Raw genomic sequence first — 22799 nt, 5'->3', positions numbered from 1 at the left:
TGGACAACAGTACAAATTAAGCTGCATACACGGCCGACAACGAGGGTCGTTAATGACATGCGGGGCCACGCATCGCTCATCCTTGGCTTCATACACACTTACTGAGATAGTGAACGACGTAGCTCAGGAAGGGTGAAAATTAGCGACATCGCTCATTTTCTTGGCAAGTGTGTATGTACCTTTAAACTGAGATGTGACACCCACTCAATAGAAGAGATTTCATCCAATACACATGGTTCAGTTACTACAATTTATTTAATATTGTGTAGAACTTTTTAAGGGTTTGTTACAAACAAGAAAAATTACTGTGGTGTCAACTTAAACATTTCTTTGTAAAGTGGTAAAGTGGCTACATATTTAGATGATCGTACTGTGTATATATATATATATATATATATATATATATATATATATAAAATGTGGAGGATCCAGACCAGGTTTTGGAAGCAGTAGCAGAATCCCAGGTGTGTGGTCAGCAGCAAGGGTTTTCAGGGCAGAGTTACCTGGGTCTCGACAGTGGAATAGCTACCCAAGTGATAGGCTGGGTTGTGTGGGTTAGACTAGGGACCACTGGAGCCTATCAAGAGTCTGCTATGCTGTGAGTACCTGTATGCTACTGCCTGTAATACCGACTGTATGGAATCAACTTGCTATGTGGTGACCTGCTGTGCAAAATAAACACCGAAAGTGTTCATCTAAGTCCCCGTGTGTGTGATCCTTGTCACAAGTGGTGGAGAATGCGAGCAAGGACACAGTGTACAGCAGAAACTGTTGGTAAGCATACCGGTGTTTAAACTGCAAGTCTTTCCTTTTTCTTTTCTTCCCCTCTGGTTATGCAGTGCAAGTAGCAGCCTTAAAGGGCCATAGCATTATAGGCAGACAGTTTGCTGTTATTTGTTAAATAGCCAGCAAAACAGGCGGGTGTCGGCTTGGACTGTTTGATAAGCCTGGCACATTATATTAAACCTCCTAGATTTGTCCTTAAATGGGCCGCGTAGGGCAAAATGGAGGAGATGCTAAAACACTTTGCTGAACTTGCAGCTGGGCAACAAACCGAGATTGAAATATTACATGAGGGGCAACAAGCCCAGATTCAGATGTTACATAAAATACAGCAAACTCAAATTCAAATGTTGTGCGATGAGTTAAAAGCGCTTCAAAAATCTGAGCCAGAGCGGGAAAGGCTACCAAAGCTCACCCCAGCAGATGATATAGAGGCATTCCTTTGCACATTTGAGCACACGGCCATGCTGTTCGGATGGCCTGTGGAGGAATGGTCTGACAAGACGGCTCCCTGTTTAACAGGGGAGGCCCAGTGGGCATATGTGGACATGACTGTGGCAGAGGCACGCTCCTATCCTGGCCTGAAAAAGGCTATACTGGATAGGATTGGAGTGACAGGGCCCAACAAAGCTCAAGAATTCCATGACTGGAGGCTCGAGGGCTCTGAGCCTCCCAGGATTCAGCTGGCCAAACTAGCCCAACTGGCAAGGGCCTGGTTGCAGCCGGATAAAAAATCTGCAGTACAGATTGTGGAAGTAGTCGCACTGGACCAGGCTATGCGGGTGTTAGACCGCTTGGTGTAGCAGTGGGCCCTTCAAGCTGACCCCCAGACACTTGAGGAGTTGGCAGTGGTGATTAAGCGACACCTGATGCTGGGAAAGCTGAATAAAGCCAGGTCAGGATACGGGCCAATACCCAAACCCAGATCTCAGGTCCCAGTAGTTAAACCAAAGGCTCCGCCTCCCTTGGTGTGCTTTGAGTGCGGCGACCCTGGTCATTTGCGGCGGGACTGCCCGAAACAGGGCGAGCCGATGGATTGCAGTGCGGGGGAAAACGGCTCGGCCATTGGTCAGCATGGCGGCGGTGGGGGTATCCCAAGCAGAGTCCTCCCTGTTCCGGGTGCAGGTACAGGTGGAAAACCAGGAAATTTGGGCCCTGGTAGATACCAGCAGTGAGTTCACCATTGTCGCGGCCAACGTGGTTGCTCCGGGAGCAGACAAGGTCCAGCCTCCTGTCAGGGTGTTGTGCATCCATGGAGATGTAGAGGAGTGCCCACGGGTCTACTTACCCCTGACTGTTGAAGGTCAGTTGTTAAAGGTGGTAGCGGTGGTGACCTTCAGACCCCCGTATCCGTTGATCCTGGGCCGGGACCTTCCGTTACTACAGGAGCTGGTTACCTGGCATGATACGAACAAACCGTCAACCACCGAAACAACTCAGGAGCCAGAGACCAGAGACTACCAAAGATTAGCATCCGAGAGAGAGGCTGCCGGTCCCAAACCACCCCAAGAGACTGAGTCCGAGGCCCATGGGAACCCAGTTGGTGAGACTTTGGTGAGCTGCTTTGGTGAGCTGCAGGACTTTTGGAGAGATCAACGCGATGACAGCAATTTGGTACATGCCTTTGAGACTGTTAAAGTAGTTAACGGCAGGGTAGTTGATGCTTTACCATCAGAGGGTGTACCATATTTTGTTTTGAAAAATGACTTGCTATATCGTGTCGCTATTTTACAAGGGAAAATGGTAGATCAGCTGTGGTTCCCCGAAAATTGGAGTGGTTGGTGTTAGAAGCTGCTCATACGCATTTGTGGGGTGGCCATTTAGGGGAGGAGAAAACACTCCAACGCATCCAGTTAAGGTTCTTTTGGCCTGGCATCTATGCTTTCGTTAAGAGGTATTGTCAGGAATGCCCAGTCTGCCAGAGAACGGCCCCACGGCCAGAGTTTAGAGCTCCACTGGTACCCCTCCCTTTCATTTCCGTACCTTTTGAGCGGATTGGTATGGATCTGATAGGGCCAGTGGAAAAATCTGCTCGAAGGCACCAATACAAATTGGTGGTAGTTGATTATGCCACCAGGTACCCAGAGGCTATACCCCTGCGCAATATAAAATCAAGCGCTATTGCCAGAGAACTACTAACCATGTAAACCCAGTTAGGTATACCGACAGAGGTCTTAACGGATTAAGGTATACCTTTCGTGTCTAAACTCATGAAAGATTTATGTCGGTTGCTAAATGTAGACAGGATTACCACCTCGGTGTACAACCCGCAGACAGATGGCCTGGTAGAAAGATTTAATAAAAGTTATAAAACCCTTAAGCAAATGATAAAGAGGGAAGTGTCACAAGAAAAATGAGATTGGGATCTGCTCCTACCTTACTTGATGTTTGCGGTCAGAGAGGTACCCCAATCCTCTACAGGGTTTAGTCCCTTTGAGCTCCTCTATGGGAGACAGCCCAGAGGAATTCTAGATATCTTAAATGAAGGGTGGGAAGAACAACCGTGCCAGGACCCTATCGTTCAGTTTGTGGCCCAGTTATATGGCTGTCTAAGGCAGATTGCTCTACTACTGAATGAACACATGGAAAGGGCCCAGTAACGTCAGAAACAGAGGTATGATGTCACCTCAGTTAACCGGTCCTTTAATCCGGGCAGTGCCAGATTAAGGTCCAAATGGGCCTGGAGCTGAAATTTCAAAAGGGCCTATTATGCGCTGCTGCTGGGGGTGTGACTAATGATGTGGGGGCATGACCAGTGGTGTGGGGGAGTGGTCTGCGTAAATGGGCGTGATGTGAACAAAATTAAGAAAAAGGTGCCTACCTATAAAGGTGAGAAGCCCGCCAGTGAAAAGGCATCCTCCCTGTGGCATCTGCTCCAGGAGAGTTCCGGGACCGCTTCCTGAGTTCCCGGCCGATGACGTCCCTCCCCCCAGTGCGCGTGTTGTCAAGACAACACTACACGCCGGACTGGAGCATGCGGGGTCCTTGCAGGGTGCTTTTTCAAGGCTCTATGATGTTTGTTCTATAGCATAGAGCCTTGAAAAAAGCGCCCTGCGCGGGCGCTGAAACGTTGGCAAGCTATGCCCTAATTGCATTTTTGTCAGACTAAAGCACTATTTTTTTCACCAAGTCCACTGAGTGCCGCCTGGTTCTTATACATCGTGAGGAGGGAAGCGACAGACTCACTCCAGAGCAGACATCTTTTGTCTGCTTTGAGAAAGGTGCTTGAGTGGCACCGAAACGTAAGCCACATGACTCAGATGTAATGCAGTTTATTCAACACATTACACATTAACTGATCACTGATGGCACCCTGCGTATAAGGATTCCAGCAAATATCTGCTCCGGTGCCCTCAGTATGAATTAGAGATGAGCGCCTGAAATTTTTCGGGTTTTGTGTTTTGGTTTTGGGTTCGGTTCCGCGGCCGTGTTTTGGGTTCGACCGCGTTTTGGCAAAACCTCACCGAATTTTTTTTGTCGGATTCGGGTGTGTTTTGGATTCGGGTGTTTTTTTCAAAAAACCCTAAAAAACAGCTTAAATCATAGAATTTGGGGGTAATTTTGATCCCAAAGTATTATTAACCTCAAAAAACATAATTTACACTCATTTTCAGCCTATTCTGAACACATCACACCTCACAATATTATTTTTAGTCCTAAAATTTGCACCGAGGTCGCTGTGTGAGTAAGATAAGCGACCCTAGTGGCCGACACAAACACCGGGCCCATCTAGGAGTGGCACTGCAGTGTCACGCAGGATGTCCCTTCCAAAAAACCCTCCCCAAACAGCACATGACGCAAAGAAAAAAAGAGGCGCAATGAGGTAGCTGACTGTGTGAGAAAGATAAGCGACCCTAGTGGCCGACACAAACACCGGGCCCATCTAGGAGTGGCACTGCAGTGTCACGCAGGATGTCCCTTCCAAAAAACCCTCCCCAATCAGCACATGATGCAAAGAAAAAGAAAAGAAAAAAGAGGTGCAAGATGGAATTATCCTTGGGCCCTCCCACCCACCCTTATGTTGTATAAACAAAACAGGACATGCACACTTTAACCAACCCATCATTTCAGTGACAGGGTCTGCCACACGACTGTGACTGATATGACGGGTTGGTTTGGACCCCCCCCAAAAAAGAAGCAATTAATCTCTCCTTGCACAAACTGGCTCTACAGAGGCAAGATGTCCACCTCATCTTCACCCTCCGATATATCACCGTGTACATCCCCCTCCTCACAGATTATCAATTCGTCCCCACTGGAATCCACCATCTCAGCTCCCTGTGTACTTTGTGGAGGCAATTGCTGCTGGTCAATGTCTCCGCGGAGGAATTGATTATAATTCATTTTAATGAACATCATCTTCTCCACATTTTCTGGATGTAACCTCGTACGCCGATTGCTGACAAGGTGAGCGGCGGCACTAAACACTCTTTCGGAGTACACACTTGTGGGAGGGCAACTTAGGTAGAATAAAGCCAGTTTGTGCAAGGGCCTCCAAATTGCCTCTTTTTCCTGCCAGTATAAGTACGGACTGTGTGACGTGCCTACTTGGATGCGGTCACTCATATAATCCTCCACCATTCTATCAATGTTGAGAGAATCATATGCAGTGACAGTAGACGACATGTCCGTAATCGTTGTCAGGTCCTTCAGTCCGGACCAGATGTCAGCATCAGCAGTCGCTCCAGACTGCCCTGCATCACCGCCAGCGGGTGGGCTCGGAATTCTGAGCCTTTTCCTCGCACCCCCAGTTGCGGGAGAATGTGAAGGAGGAGATGTTGACAGGTCGCGTTCCGCTTGACTTGACAATTTTGTCACCAGCAGGTCTTTCAACCCCAGCAGACCTGTGTCTGCCGGAAAGAGAGATCCAAGGTAGGCTTTAAATCTAGGATCGAGCACGGTGGCCAAAATGTAGTGCTCTGATTTCAACAGATTGACCACCCGTGAATCCTTGTTAAGCGAATTAAGGGCTGCATCCACAAGTCCCACATGCCTAGCGGAATCGCTCCGTGTTAGCTCCTTCTTCAATGCCTCCAGCTTCTTCTGCAAAAGCCTGATGAGGGGAATGACCTGACTCAGGCTGGCAGTGTCTGAGCTGACTTCACGTGTGGCAAGTTCAAAGGGCATCAGAACCTTGCACAACGTTGAAATCATTCTCCACTGCACTTGAGACAGGTGCATTCCATCTCCTATATCGTGCTCAATTGTATAGGCTTGAATGGCCTTTTGCTGCTCCTCCAACCTCTGAAGCATATAGAGGGTTGAATTCCACCTCGTTACCACTTCTTGCTTCAGATGATGGCAGGGCAGGTTCAGTAGTTTTTGGTGGTGCTCCAGTCTTCTGTACGTGGTGCCTGTACGCCGAAAGTGTCCCGCAATTTTTCTGGCCACCGACAGCATCTCTTGCACGCCCCTGTCGTTTTTTAAAAAATTCTGCACCACCAAATTCAAGGTATGTGCAAAACATGGGACGTGCTGGAATTTGCCCATATTTAATGCACACACAATATTGCTGGCGTTGTCCGATGCCACAAATCCACAGGAGAGTCCAATTGGGGTAAGCCATTCCGCGATGATCTTCCTCAGTTGCCGTAAGAGGTTTTCAGCTGTGTGCGTATTCTGGAAAGCGGTGATACAAAGCGTAGCCTGCCTAGGAAAGAGTTGGCGTTTGCGAGATGCTGCTACTGGTGCCGCCGCTGCTGTTCTTGCGGCGGGAGTCCATACATCTACCCAGTGGGCTGTCACAGTCATATAGTCCTGACCCTGCCCTGCTCCACTTGTCCACATGTCCGTGGTTAAGTGGACATTGGGTACAACTGCATTTTTTAGGACACTGGTGAGTCTTTTTCTGACGTCCGTGTACATTCTCGGTATCGCCTGCCTAGAGAAGTGGAACCTAGATGGTATTTGGTAACGGGGGCACACTGCCTCAATAAATTGTCTAGTTCCCTGTGAACTAACGGCGGATACCGGACGCACGTCTAACACCAACATAGTTGTCAAGGACTCAGTTATCCGCTTTGCAGTAGGATGACTGCTGTGATATTTCATCTTCCTCGCAAAGGACTGTTGAACAGTCAATTGCTTACTGGAAGTAGTACAAGTGGGCTTACGACTTCCCCTCTGGGATGACCATTGACTCCCAGCGGCAACAACAGCAGCGCCAGCAGCAGTAGGCGTTACACGCAAGGATGCATCGGAGGAATCACAGGCAGGAGAGGACTCGTCAGACTTGCCAGTGACATGGCCTGCAGGACTATTGGCATTCCTGGGGAAGGAGGAAATTGACACTGAGGGAGTTGGTGGGGTGGTTTGCGTGAGCTTGGTTACAAGAGGAAGGGATTTACTGGTCAGTGGACTGCTTCCGCTGTCACCCAAAGTTTTTGAACTTGTCACTGACTTATTATGAATGCGCTGCAGGTGACGTATAAGGGAGGATGTTCCGAGGTGGTTAACGTCCTTACCCCTACTTATTACAGCTTGACAAAGGGAACACACGGCTTGACACCTGTTGTCCGCATTTCTGGTGAAATACCTCCACACCGAAGAGCTGATTTTTTTGGTATTTTCACCTGGCATGTCAACGGCCATATTCCTCCCACGGACAACAGGTGTCTCCCCGGGTGCCTGACTTAAACAAACCACCTCACCATCAGAATCCTCCTGGTCAATTTCCTCCCCAGCGCCAGCAACACCCATATCCTCCTCATCCTGGTGTACTTCAACACTGACATCTTCAATCTGACTATCAGGAACTGGACTGCGGGTGCTCCTTCCAGCACTTGCAGGGGGCATGCAAATAGTGGAAGGCGCATGCTCTTCACGTCCAGTGTTGGGAAGGTCAGGCATCGCAAACGACACAATTGGACTCTCCTTGTGGATTTGGGATTTCAAAGAACGCACAGTTCTTTGCGGTGCTTTTGCCAGCTTGAGTCTTTTCAGTTTTCTAGCGAGAGGCTGAGTGCTTCCATCCTCATGTGAAGCTGAACCACTAGCCATGAACATAGGCCAGGGCCTCAGCCGTTCCTTGCCACTCCGTGTGGTAAATGGCATATTGGCAAGTTTACGCTTCTCCTCCGACAATTTTATTTTAGGTTTTGGAGTCCTTTTTTTTCTGATATTTGGTGTTTTGGATTTGACATGCTCTGTACTATGACATTGGGCATCGGCCTTGGCAGACGACGTTGCTGGCATTTCATCGTCTCGGCCATGACTAGTGGCAGCAGCTTCAGCACGAGGTGGAAGTGGATCTTGATCTTTCCCTAATTTTGGAACCTCAACTTTTTTGTTCTCCATATTTTATAGGCAGAACTAAAAGGCACCTCAGGTAAACAATGGAGATGGATGGATTGGATACTAGTATACAATTATGGACGGACTGCCACGGTTAGGTGGTATAAAAAAACCACGGTTAGGTGGTATATATTATAATAATAATACAATTATGGATGGACGGACTGCCTGCCGACTGCCGACACAGAGGTAGCCACAGCCGTGAACTACCGCACTGTACACTGGTTGATAAAGAGATAGTAGTATACTCGTAACAACTAGTATGACACTATGACGACGGTATAAAGAATGAAAAAAAAACCACGGTTAGGTGGTATATATTATAATAATAATACAATTATGGATGGACGGACTGCCTGCCGACTGCCGACACAGAGGTAGCCACAGCCGTGAACTACCGCACTGTACACTGGTTGATAAAGAGATAGTAGTATACTCGTAACAACTAGTATGACACTATGACGACGGTATAAAGAATGAAAAAAAAACCACGGTTAGGTGGTATATATTATAATAATAATACAATTATGGATGGACGGACTGCCTGCCGACTGCCGACACAGAGGTAGCCACAGCCGTGAACTACCGCACTGTACACTGGTTGATAAAGAGATAGTAGTATACTCGTAACAACTAGTATGACACTATGACGACGGTATAAAGAAAGAAAAAAAAATACCACAGTTAGGTGGTATATATTATAATAATAATACAATTATGGATGGACGGACTGCCTGCCGACTGCCGACACAGAGGTAGCCACAGCCGTGAACTACCGCACTGTACACTGGTTGATAAAGAGATAGTAGTATACTCGTAACAACTAGTATGACACTATGACGACGGTATAAAGAATGAAAAAAAAACCACGGTTAGGTGGTATATATTATAATAATAATACAATTATGGATGGACGGACTGCCTGCCGACTGCCGACACAGAGGTAGCCACAGCCGTGAACTACCGCACTGTACACTGGTTGATAAAGAGATAGTAGTATACTCGTAACAACTAGTATGACACTATGACGACGGTATAAAGAATGAAAAAAAAACCACGGTTAGGTGGTATATATTATAATAATAATACAATTATGGATGGACGGACTGCCTGCCGACTGCCGACACAGAGGTAGCCACAGCCGTGAACTACCGCACTGTACACTGGTTGATAAAGAGATAGTAGTATACTCGTAACAACTAGTATGACACTATGACGACGGTATAAAGAATGAAAAAAAAACCACGGTTAGGTGGTATATATTATAATAATAATACAATTATGGATGGACGGACTGCCTGCCGACTGCCGACACAGAGGTAGCCACAGCCGTGAACTACCGCACTGTACACTGGTTGATAAAGAGATAGTAGTATACTCGTAACAACTAGTATGACACTATGACGACGGTATAAAGAAAGAAAAAAAAATACCACGGTTAGGTGGTATATATTGTAATACAATTATGGATGGACGGACTGCCTGCCGAGTTCCGACTGCCGACACAGAGGTAGCCACAGCCGTGAACTACCGCACTGTACTGTGTCTGCTGCTAATATAGACTGGTTGATAAAGAGATAGTATACAATACATACAACAATATACTACTATACTGGTGGTCAGGCACTGGTCACCACTAGTCACACTGGCAGTGGCACTCCTGCAGCAAAAGTGTGCACTGTTTAATTTTAAATTAATATAATATTATGTACTCCTGGGGGCTCCTGCTATAACAACCTGCAGTGCTCCCCAGTCTCCCCCACAATTATTATAAGCTTTGCCTTTTATACATTGATGTGCAGCACACTGGGCTGAGCTGAGTGCACACAGACTGAGTCACACTGTGTGACTGGCTGCTGCTGTGTATCGTTTTTTTTCAGGCAGAGAACGGATATAGCAGAGAACGGATATATTATATTAAAATAAATAAAAGTTAACTAACAACAACTGCACTGGTCACTGTGGTAAACTCTGTCTGACTCTGCACAATCTCTCTCTCTCTTCTAATCTAATTTCTAATGGAGAGGACGCCAGCCACGTCCTCTCCCTATCAATCTCAATGCACGTGTGAAAATGGCGGCGACGCGCGGCTCCTTATATAGAATCCGAGTCTCGCGAGAATCCGACAGCGTCATGATGACGTTCGGGCGCGCTCGGGTTAACCGAGCAAGGCGGGAGGATCCGAGTCTGCTCGGACCCGTAAAAAAAACATGAAGTTCGTGCGGGTTCGGTTTCAGAGAAACCGAACCCGCTCATCTCTAGTATGAATGGTATACACAAACACTGTTCCCCCGTTGCTAGGGGAAACAAACAGCGGCACTCCAGAGGCTTAATGAAAAAAAGTAAAACATGTATTTAAATCATTTGCAAAAAATGCACCACCGACGTTTCAGGGATAACACGCCCCTTCTTTAAGGTGACATACCTCAAGACTATATTGAGAAGCTTACCTTAAGTAGGCAGGAATTCCCGCCACCAGTGCACGGTGAGTTGAGCGCCGCATCTCCGTCCGCCGGCTATGACGTGATCACCTCCACGCCGTCCGTTGCCTAGCGACGGGGTACAGCCGGGGACGGTCTGACTACTCCGTCTCCCATAGAGTGCTTGAAACCCAGAAAGTGTGTATTAGGCCAGTGTTGAGACTCCCACTGTGGTATAAAAAGTAAATACACACTTTCTGGGTTTCAAGCACTCTATGGGAGATTAGTCAGACCGCGGCGTCCCCGGCTGTACCCTGTAGCTAGGCAACGGATGGTGCGGGGGTGATCATGTCATAGCCGGCGGACGGAGACGCAGCGCTTGACTCACCGTGCACTGGTGCCGGTAATTCCTGCCTACTTAAGGTAAGCTTCTCACTATAGTCTTGTTGTGTGTCACCTTGAAGAAGGGGCGTGTGAGCCCTGAAACGTCGGTGGTGCATTTTTTGCAAATTATTTAAATACAGTTTATACTTTTTTCATCAAAACTCTGGCGTGCCGCTGTTTGTTTCCCCTAGCAACGGGGGAACAGTGTGAGTGTGTGTGTGTGTGTGTGTGTGTGTGTATATATATATGTATACACACACACACACACACACACACACACACACACACACCACCACCACCACATATAGTACACTCACAAGTGCACACTACACACACAAAGTACACACACCCACCACCCCCACATATACAAACACACAGTACACACTATACACACACACAGTACACCCCCACAAAGTACACACACACACACACACACATGTATATATATATATATATATATATATACATACACACACACATATAGTATACACACATTCAGCACACATACAGTACACACACATACTGTATACATACACAGTACACACACATACAGTATACACATACTGTACAGTACACACACAGTATACACACACCACACATACAGTATACACACACTGTACACACACACACACACACACACACACACACATACAGTATACACACACCACACCACACATACAGTATACACACACAGTACACACAAACACATACAGTATACACACACCACACCATACATACAGTACACACACACTATTGATTCCACTAAACAAGAAGCCATTAAACTTACCAGGCTTCCTGCATCAGCAGCAGCTCCCCGTACAGCCTGGGGGCGGAGCTTGAGCCTGTGAGTGACAGAATCGGGCCCTGAGTGAAGGAGAGACTGGAGGTGAGGGGCTGCTACCACACTGCCTGCACGGATCTCAGGTGAGTGCTGGAGCCGGGGGAGGAGATGCACGGGAGAGAGGATGGCCGCTGGCAGTCTGTGACAGGAAAGAGATTTTTCCTGTCACTGCTGTCACTCCTATGGGCCTATTTTCAATGGTAGGCCTGGAGCTGCAGCTCCATCCGCCCCATTGTTAATCCGGCCATGAATCCGGGAGATAAAGTGTTAGTGCTGGTGCCCACCACAGAAAGTAAGATGTATGCACAATGGCGGGGGCCCTATGAGATCTTTGAGGCAGTGGGACCGGACAATTACATGGTCTGATTGGAGGGTAGAAGGAGGGAGGTACAAGTCTACCATGTAAACCTGTTAAAACCCTGGAAGGAAACTGCCAATCGGCCCTCTTTGGTAGCTAAAAAGATTTCAGAATGCCAGGTACCCATGGAAGAAAAAACAATGGCCCTCATTCCGAGTTGTTCGCTCGCTAGCTGCTTTTAGCAGCAGTGCAAACGCTAAGCCGCCGCCCTCTGGGAGTGTATCTTAGCTTAGCAGAAGTGCAAACGAAAAATTTGCAGAACTGCTACTACAAAATTTCATGCCGTTAATGAGTAGCTCCAGACCTATTCCTACCTCGCGATCACTTCAGTCAGTTTAGTTCCTGCTTTGACGTCACAAACACGCCCTGCGTTCGGCCAGCCACTCCCCCGTTTCCCCTGCCACTCCTGCGTTTTTGCCTGGCACGCCTGCGTTTTTTAGCACACTCCCTGAAAACGCTGAGTTGCCGCCCAGAAACACCCACTTCCTATCAATCATACTACGAACACTCGAGCAACTGAAAAACGTCGCTCGAGCTTGGGTAAAACTACAGTTTTGTGTGAAAGTACTTAGCGCATGCATGCTGCGTACCATGCGTATAAATGCCATTTTTTTCACCTGATCGCTGCGCTGCGAGAAACGGCAGCGAGCGATCAACTCGGAATGAGGGCCAATGTGTTCCTTTATGCACACTGAGTGAAAAATAATACTACATAATAATCAGATAATACGGAGATCTTAGTTGCGTATATCTGCAGATATAGGGTTAAAACCCCAGGCCGATCGTCAAGGCGTCTCCGGCACTGGGGGTCCCTAATACTATGTATGGGTCGGGGGTGCCGACCTGAAGCCTCCCAGCCACACCGCACCCCACACCCACCCCAAAACACTTTATTAACACTTATGATTTTCCCTATCACTTTGTATATATTTTTGTATTATTTTAATCACACTTCACTTACATAGCACTTATGTGCTTCTGATTAACCCTCATTAATTTTCACCTGTGTGCTTACCTGGGGTAGCCGACCTGTGCCGACGTGATGGGGTCCTGCACCCCAGCCCCTTACCTAGTATTAGGGACCCCCAGTGACGGAGACGACTTGCCGATCGGCATGGGGGCTTAACCCTATATCTGCAGATATACGCAATTATGATCTCCGTATTATCTGATTATTATGTAGTATTATTTATCACTCAGTGTGCATTAGGGAACACATTGTTTTTTCTTACACAGAATTACCCCTCCCTTTTAGCACCTGAGTGACATCACAATCTGATTGAGCAGCTTGCCAATATATGTGCAAGGTACCCATGGAAGTCACGCTTACTCCTGAACAGAAACGGGAAGTGGTGAACCTGACAAAATGCTACCAAGATGTGTTTTCTGCCATTCCGGGAAAGACACAGATCATCCAACATGATGTTGTGACTCCACCCGGGGTGGTCATTAAACAGAGGCTATATCGCATACCCGAAGCAAAGCGGGTGGCGGTTAAGCAGGAGGTGGAAGAGATGTTACGCCTAGGGGTTATAGGGGAATCCACCAGTCAGTGGAATAATCAAATTGTCCTAGTACCGAAGCCTTCAGGTGCCTTACGGTTCTGCAATGACTTCTGTAAATGAAATCAAGTGTCCCGGTTTGATTCTTACCATATGCCCCGGGTTGATGAGTTGGTAGAAAATTTAGCCAATAGTCAATATCTCGCTACACTTGATTTAACAAAATGTTATTGGCAGATTCCGTTAACAGAAGCTGCTAAGGCAAAAACAGCCTTCTCTACCCCAGAAGGCTTATTCCAATATAAAATACTCCCATTTGGTTTACATGATGCCCCAGCAACCTTCCAGAGAGCTATGAATAAGTTGCTTCGGCCCCACAGGGAATATGCGACTGCATATAAAGATAACATTGTTATTTTCAGCTCTGATTGGGAGTCACACCCAACAAAGGTAGAAGCCGTTTTACAATCTCTACGGGCACACGGGTTTACCGCCAACCCTGAGAAATGTGCCATTGGTATGATTGAGGCCAAGTATTTGGGGTACATTGTGGGCAGAGGACAGGTTAAACCTCAGCCTAGTAAGGTCGAAGCAGTCCTCAATGTAAATCACAACTTAGGACATTTCTCAATTTGGTCGGATATTTTTCGCAGGTTCATTCGAGATTTCGCCGCTAGAGCGGCTCCACTAACCGAATGTCTTAAAAAACAATTCCCAGACAAGATAACGTGGTCTAGACCAGTGGAAACTGCTTGGCAGGATTTAAGACGAGCTTTGTGTACTGAGCCTGCCTTGCAAGCTCCTGACTTTAAAAAGCAATTTGTGTTACAAACGGATGCCTCTGGGACAGAATTAGGAGCAGTCCTATCCCAAGAGGTAGATGGAGAGGAGAAGCCCATCCTCTACCTTAGCTGTAAATTATTGCCCAGGGAGCGCAGGTACTCCACTGTAGAGCAGGAGTGCTTGGCCATTAAATGGGCAGTTGAGTCATTAAATTATTATTTATTGGGATGAGAGTTTTTGTTGGTCACAGACCATGCACCCTTACAGTGGATGCATACAAACAAAGAGGTGAATGCTCGTGTGACCCGTTGGTTTTTGGCTTTGCAGCCATTTAAGTTTGAGGTGAGGCATCGTCCGGGGAAATAGCACCTCTACGCCGATGCCCTTTCCAGGAGGTTTGTAGGTCCTGTTCCTCCAAGCAACCCTATGGTGAAGCTAGGGGAGGAGCAAGAAGGCGAGGTTGGTGACCTCTGGAAGGTGGTGGAAGCCTGTGTACCTGGGCGGATGACACAGGTGGGCGAGGCAGAGAGCTCGCCTGAAAATAGTGTCGCTTCACCAGGGCGGTTGAAGCAAATGTGGAGGAGTGTGGCAGGGACAGCATGTTTCCATGTGAAAGTAATGTGGAGGATCCAGACCAGGTTTTGGAAGAAGTAGCAGAATCCCAGGTGTGTGATCAGCAGCACCTGGGATTTCCTGATATAAGGGTTTCCAGGGCAGAGTCACCTGGCTCTCGACGATGGAATAGCTACCCGAGTGATAGGTCGGGTTGTGTGGGTTAGACTAGAGACTACTGGAGCCTATCAAGAGTCTGCTATGCTGTACCTGTATGCTACTGCCTGTAATACCGACTGTATGGAATCAACTTGCTATGTGGTGACGTGCTGTGCAAAATAAACACAGAAAGAATTTGTCTAAGTCCCCGTGTGTGTGTGTGTGATCCTTGTCACTATATATATATATATATATACACTGCTCAAAAAAATAAAGGGAACACTTTGTGCGGCCCCCCAAAGAAATGCCACCCCACACCATTACTGACCCACTGCCAAACCGGTCATGCTGGAGGATGTTGCAGGCAGCAGAACTTTCTCCTTGGCATCTCCAGACTCTGACACATCTGTCACATGTGCTCAGTGAGAACCTGCTTTCATCTGTGAAGAGCACAGGGCGCCAGTGGCGAATTTGCCAATCTTGGTGTTCTCTGGCAAATGCCAAACGTCCTGTACGGTGTTGGGCTGCAAGCACAACCCCCACCTGTGGACGTTGGGCCCTCATACAACCCTCATGGAGTCTGTTTCTGATCATTTGAGTAGACACATACACATTTGTGGCTTGCTGGAGGTCCTTTTGCAGGGCTCTGGCAGTGCTCCTTCTGTTCCTCCTTGCACAAAGGCGGAGGTAGCGGTCCTGCTGCTGGGTTGTTGCCCTCCTACGGCCTCCTCCACGTCTCCTGATGTACTGGCCTGTCTCCTGGTAGCGCCTCCATGCTCTGGACACTACGCTGACAGACACAGCAAACCTTCTTGCCACAGCTCGCATTGATGTGCCATCCTGGATGAGCTGCACTACCTGAGCCACTTGTGTGGGTTGTAGACTCCGTCTCATGCTACCACTAGAGTGAAAGCACTGCCAGCTTTCAAAAGTGACCAAAACATCAGCCAGAAAGCATAGGAGCCGGGAAGTGGTCTGTGGTCACCACCTGCAGAACAACTCCTATATTGGGGATGTCTTGCTAATTGCCTATAATTTCCACCTGTTGTCTATTCCATTTGCACAACAGCGTGTGAAATTGATTGTCAATCAGTGTTGCTTCCTAAGTGGACAGTTTGATTTCACAGAAGTGTGATTGACTTGGAGTTACATTGTGTTGTTTAATTTTTCCCTTTATTTTTTTGAGCAGTATATATATATATATATATATATATATATATATGCGCATCACCCATTAATAGTTTTAATTTTGTTTTTTTTTCTTTGAATGTTTATTTAGCTACTGGGTAGCATCACATTCTGACTATTAGATTTTATTATTTATATGTCACTAGTGAAATGGCCATTACCACATAGAACATATGTTTTCACACACAATTTGGGGATTATGATTTTTCCTGTCTCTACTCATTTCTAAGCCAACATGATTCCGATGCTCTACATCAGTTGTTCTCAACCTCGGTCCTCAAGTACCCCCAACAGTTCATGTTTTCCAGGTCTCCTCACAGGAATGCAAGTGAAATAATTTGCTCCACCTGTGGGTCTTTTATAATGTGTCAGTGAGTAATGAATACACCTGTTCAACTGCTAGGTGACCTGGAAAACATGAACTGTTGGCGGTAATTGAGGACCGAGGTAGAGAACCTCTGCTCTACATCACATTGCTACCATGTCAGCCTGTTGGACTCGACATCTCACTATGCCCCTTTGTTCGTATATACATTCTGAATGTCGATAAGCCATCCCAGCTGCAGGACTCTTTGTTATCTTATATATAAAATTCAGTGGTCTGTGACAATGTCCGGTTATACATTTGGACACCCCTGCACCGATTTAACCAATGCGAGGTGTTACAGTTGGCTCCTGGCCAGGTTGTATATGGTCCCGGTCGGACTTCACGTTGGAATGCGCTGGTCAGTATTTTGACCCAGGGAGACTGTTCTGGGCGTTCCACTGGTTGGATTTGGAAGAAAACATCACAGAGTGGTAACATTGGATCCCAGAAGACATACTAGGGGGTTGGGGACAGTCAGACCTCATGGAAGATGTGCCAGGCAGAACTTTGACCCAGGGAGCCTGTTCTAACCTTTCTACTAGATAGATTTGGATGAAAACTTTATGAACTGTAATAACTTACTGAAATAACCATAAATTAATGAACTAAAATAGCTGACAGAAATGGAGGTGGGGAGCCAAAAAATGTTGTGTACCCAAAAAACTTGGAATAGCAACATTGATAACAGAAGGAAAACTTTAAATAAACCCATCTCACAATAGAAAAGTGATTATAAAACTGAACAGAAAGAAAAGCTGGGGATCAGGGCTACAGGTGACACCCCATAAGCAAAAACGACACTGGGCAGCCACCTCAGGGGTGTTTTGGAAGACCTACAAAGCTACTAATTATTTTAATATATTGACAGTTACATCCAACTCATTGATAACTTAATAAGTAGAAAATTGAAAACTGGGCAACGCCAAGTACCTCAGCTAGCCCATAATAGTTTACAGTAGCTACTGTAAAGCATTATCCCACGTATGTGTTACACAATTTGAATGTGAATGTGAACATCAGTAAATTCTATATAAGTCTCAGCTCCCTACTGTACATACTGCACTTTACACGTATCATGACACCAAACTTGCAAATGATTATCGATGACGTCAAAACTAACTATGAGGCTGACATATCCTGAATAATAACTTAATATCAGGATGGGTTATATTTCAAAACAGTTATGTATTCTGTTGTCTATTGTCTGTTTGTGTATGACTGACAGAAGGGTGATCATTACTTCAGTAACATATACTACTGAGATGGATATAATATGTTACTGTACAGTATGTGACACATGTTTCTTTTTATGTGTCTCTTTCCATCATCGTCGTCATCATCATCATCATCATCATCATCATCATCATCACTACTCCTGTTCTTTTAATGTTTACAGTAGATCTTTACTAGTGTCATTTTCACCAAACCATAGCAATTAGTCCCCTCATTGATTATCAAACTTACACTATGTCATTCAAACTAATTACTAATTAGTTGATGAAAATGTTGCATCTGCATGTAATGCTAGTTAGTCCTATTGTCATACACATGTCACTCAAACTCCTACAGATGGGTCCACGGTTATCTTGACTAGTTTTCTGCGCCTAGGCACAACATGACTTATTAGCATAAACCCTTAACATAGTAACATAGTAACATAGTATCTAAGGTTGAAAAAAGACAATTGTCCATCGAGTTCAACCTATTTGAGGTCTCCTATGCACGATTATTTTGTATAAAATTTTGACTGAAGTTGATGACTGCCGTTACGTTTTACCCCTCTTTTTTATAATAACCATAGTGCGTGACTATGCCCCGTAACCCTGGATATCCTTATCCATTAAGAATTTATCTAACCCATTCTTAAAGGTGTTGACTGAGTCGGCCATTACAACTCCCTCAGGCAGGGAATTCCAAACACGTATCGTCCTAACCGTAAAAAAGCCTTTACGCCGTATTGTGTGGAATCTCCTCTCCTCTAACCTGAGCGAGTGTCATCTATTGTTCTCAACTGCAATATAATACAGATTGATAACACCAGCAATCTACAATGAATAAACGTACCTTATTGAGTGATTTAAAGACCTCCTTGCCATTGATTTGCAGAATGTTGCCCAGGATGGGCAGCGGAGGCGGCCCTGGGGGTAGCTTGCTATTTCTCTTCTGTTTTCTAGCTACTGTTATACTTAATATTAGGAAGACCACGCAAGCAATAAGTAAGAGAGTGGTTGTTGTAATTATCTCCATTCTGACACTGTACTCTCTCCTACATTAAAACTAATATGATGCTAACCAGTCGTATTTATACAGGGAATCATTTGATACCAGGTTACATAACACTCAGCTGTTTACCATCCTAACAGGTAAATTCAGTGCTTTGTTTACTGAGAATTGCGATGAGTGTGAGAAGAGTGGCACAATTGTGACTCACATTCCGTGACTAAAAGGGATTAAGGAAAATGTATTTAACATTTTTGCATCTGCTAGAAGTTAAACCTAAGTGAAGTTCCCCTTATATTTATCTCGTTGCATAATATTACACTCCGATGACAAGTTAGGAATGTCATTAAAAGTATCTGGTAGTTCATGGCTTGACATATATTATCTATGGAATATTTATTTTAGCAACTTTGTGAATGGATTTTTTTCCCCACTTTATGACTATGTCAATTTTCCTACTTTGTTAATGTGCCAGTTTTACAGAAATATCTTGTTTATTGCTTAGTGTTTTGAACAGAATTGCATATAGAATTTCATTTGATAGGACTGAAGAATAATATTGTTTGATTTTATAAACTTTACATAGGGAATAATAAATACAAGTAGGAATAGAAAATATAGTTGATTAGAACTAATTGCATACAGCTTTTACCAAGTGGAAGTAAAAGACATTGCTGAAATTACTAGAGATGAGCGGGTTCGGTTTTACTCGGATTTACTCGGTTCTCAAAAAGGCATCTTACTGGCTCACGGATGTCTCGTGTTTTGGATAGCCAATAAGATGCCATTTAGAGAACCGAGTAAATCCGAGTAAAACCCGAACCCGCTCATCTCTAGAAATTACTTGATTGTTGCGTCCCACCACCTCTGTGACCTGGCCCCTGCCTCAACCAAGCTTTTATTAGGGTGTATGGAAATAATCGGTCCTATATTTGCAAAAATAGTTCAATGCTCTTTGCAGGCAGGCATTTTTCCTGAACCACTAAAGGAAGCAATAGTCAGACCACTTCTTAAAAATTCTAATTTAAATCTTGACTGCATGACCAACTACCGACCACGACCAGTATCAAACATTCCTTTTCTAGTAAAGGTTATTGAGAAAGTGGTTGGAACTCAACTAGAAACCCGCCTGTCAACTAGAGATGAGCGGGTTCGGTTCCTCGGAATCCGAACCCCCCCGAACTTCAGCCTTTTTACACGGGTCCGAGGCAGACTCGGATCTTCCCGCCTTGCTCGGCTAACCCGAGCGCGCCCGAACGTCATCATCCCGCTGTCGGATTCTCGCGAGGCTCGTATTCTATAGCGAGACTCGGATTCTATATAAGGAGCCGCGCGTCGCCGCCATTTTCACACGTGCATTGAGATTGATAGGGAGAGGACGTGGCTGGCGTCCTCTCTGTTTAGATAGAGAGTGAGACACTTGATTTACTAGTAATTTAATTTTAGTAATTTTGGGGAGAATTAGGAGTACTCAGAGAGTGCAGAGTTTTGCTGATAGTTATACTAGTGACCACCAGTTTTATTTATTATTCAAAATTCGTTCTCTGCCTGAAAAAAAACGATACACAGTCACATACCATATCTGTGCTCAGCTGCAGTGTGCTGCATGATAATATCATCTATGTATATCTGACTGTGCTGAGTGCTCACTGCTCACACAGCTTAATTGTGGGGGAGACTGGGGAGCAGTTATAGCAGGAGTACATAACAGTGCACACTTTTGCTGCCAGTGTGACTGACCAGTGACCACCAGTATATTGTCTGCCTGAAAAAGTTAAACACTCGTGTGGTGTTTTTTTTTTTATTCTATAAACGCATTCTGCTGACAGACAGTGTCCAGCAGGTCCGTCATTCATTATATTATAATATATACCTGCAGTAGTGATATATATATTTTTTATATCATTATCATCCAGTCTATACTAGCAGATGCAGTACGGTAGTCCACGACTGTAGCTACCTCTGTGTCGGCAGTGCTCGTCCATAATTGTATACCTACCTGTTGTGGTTTTTTTTTTTTTCTATCTTCTTCATACTAGTAGTTTAGGAGTCTGCTGCTGACAGTGTCCAGCAGGTCCGTCATTATATAATATATACCTGTCCTGCAGTAGTGATATATATATATATATTTTATATCATTATCATCCAGTCTATACTAGCAGACGCAGTACGGTAGTCCACGGCTGTAGCTACCTCTGTGTCGGCAGTGCTCGTCCATAATTGTATACCTACCTGTGGTGGGTTTTTTTTTCTATCTTCTTCATACTAGTAGTTTAGGAGTCTGCTGCTGACAGTGTCCAGCAGGTCCGTCATTATATAATATATACCTGTCCTGCAGTAGTGATATATATATATTTTTTATATCATTATCATCCAGTCTATACTAGCAGACGCAGTACGGTAGTCCACGGCTGTAGCTACCTCTGTGTCGGCAGTGCTCGTCCATAATTGTATACCTACCTGTGGTGGGTTTTTTTTTCTATCTTCTTCATACTAGTAGTTTAGGAGTCTGCTGCTGACAGTGTCCAGCAGGTCCGTCATTATATAATATATACCTGTCCTGCAGTAGTGATATATATATATTTTTTATATCATTATCATCCAGTCTATACTAGCAGACGCAGTACGGTAGTCCACGGCTGTAGCTACCTCTGTGTCGGCAATGCTCGTCCATAATTGTATACCTACCTGTGGTGGGTTTTTTTTTTCTATCTTCTTCATACTAGTAGTTTAGGAGTCTGCTGCTGACAGTGTCCAGCAGGTCCGTCATTATATAATATATACCTGTCCTGCAGTAGTGATATATATATATTTTTTATATCATTATCATCCAGTCTATACTAGCAGACGCAGTACGGTAGTCCACGGCTGTAGCTACCTCTTTGTCGGCAGTCACTCGTCATCCATAAGTATACTAGTATCCATCCATCTCCATTGTTTACCTGAGGTGCCTTTTAGTTGTGCCTATTAAAATATGGAGAACAAAAATGTTGAGGTTCCAAAAATAGGGAAAGATCAAGATCGACTTCCACCTCGTGCTGAAGCTGCTGCCACTAGTCATGGCCGAGACGATGAAATGCCATCAACGTCGTCTGCCAAGGCCGATGCCCAATGTCATAGTACAGAGCATGTAAAATCTAAAACACCAAATATCAGTAAAAAAAGGACTCAAAAATCTAAAATAAAATCGTCGGAGGAGAAGCGTAAACTTGCCAATATGCCATTTACCACACGGAGTGGCAAGGAACGGCTGAGGCCCTGGCCTATGTTCATGGCTAGTGGTTCAGCTTCACATGAGGATGGAAGCACTCAGCCTCTCGCTAGAAAAATGAAAAGACTTAAGCTGGCAAAAGCACAGCAAAGAACTGTGCGTTCTTCGAAATCACAAATCCACAAGGAGAGTCCAATTGTGTCGGTTGCGATGCCTGACCTTCCCAACACTGGACGTGAAGAGCATGCGCCTTCCACCATTTGCACGCCCCCTGCAAGTGCTGGAAGGAGCACCCGCAGTCCAGTTCCTGATAGTCAGATTGAAGATGTCAGTGTTGAAGTACACCAGGATGAGGAGGATATGGGTGTTGCTGGCGCTGGGGAGGAAATTGACCAGGAGGATTCTGATGGTGAGGTGGTTTGTTTAAGTCAGGCACCCGGGAAGACACCTGTTGTCCGTGGGAGGAATATGGCCATTGACATGCCTGGTGAAAATACCAAAAAAATCAGCTCTTCGGTGTGGAAGTATTTCAACAGAAATGCGGACAACATTTGTCAAGCCGTGTGTTGCCTTTGTCAAGCTGTAATAAGTAGGGGTAAGGGCGTTAACCACATCGGAACATCCTCCCTTATACGTCACCTGCAGCGCATTCATCATAAGTCAGTGACAAGTTCAAAAACTTTGGGCGACAGCGGAAGCAGTCCACTGACCAACTCTCGCAAACGCCAACATCTCGCA

General features: G+C 45.6%; 1 protein-coding gene across 2 annotated transcripts in view; it reads right to left on the bottom strand.

Annotated features, from left to right (window-relative positions):
• LOC134949262 (cytochrome P450 2C16-like) overlaps positions 1–18877 on the bottom strand; it is an 81348-nt gene extending 62471 nt beyond the window's left edge. Inside the window, exon 1 of one of the 2 annotated variants that reach the window (XM_063937750.1) lies at positions 18695–18877. In XM_063937750.1, coding sequence (XP_063793820.1) covers positions 18695–18877 — 183 coding nt within the window. Of the gene's footprint in view, positions 1–11667; positions 11749–18694 lie in introns of those variants that run through there. The other variant, XM_063937749.1, reaches the window with a different exon arrangement.
• Positions 18878–22799: the final 3922 nt, after the last annotated feature.

Source organism: Pseudophryne corroboree, chromosome 8, assembly GCF_028390025.1.
Source record: "Pseudophryne corroboree isolate aPseCor3 chromosome 8, aPseCor3.hap2, whole genome shotgun sequence".
NCBI classification, from domain to species: Eukaryota; Metazoa; Chordata; class Amphibia; order Anura; family Myobatrachidae; genus Pseudophryne; species Pseudophryne corroboree.
The sequence above is the reverse complement of the archived record's forward strand: the minus strand, read 5'-3'. Positions and strand labels throughout refer to the sequence as shown.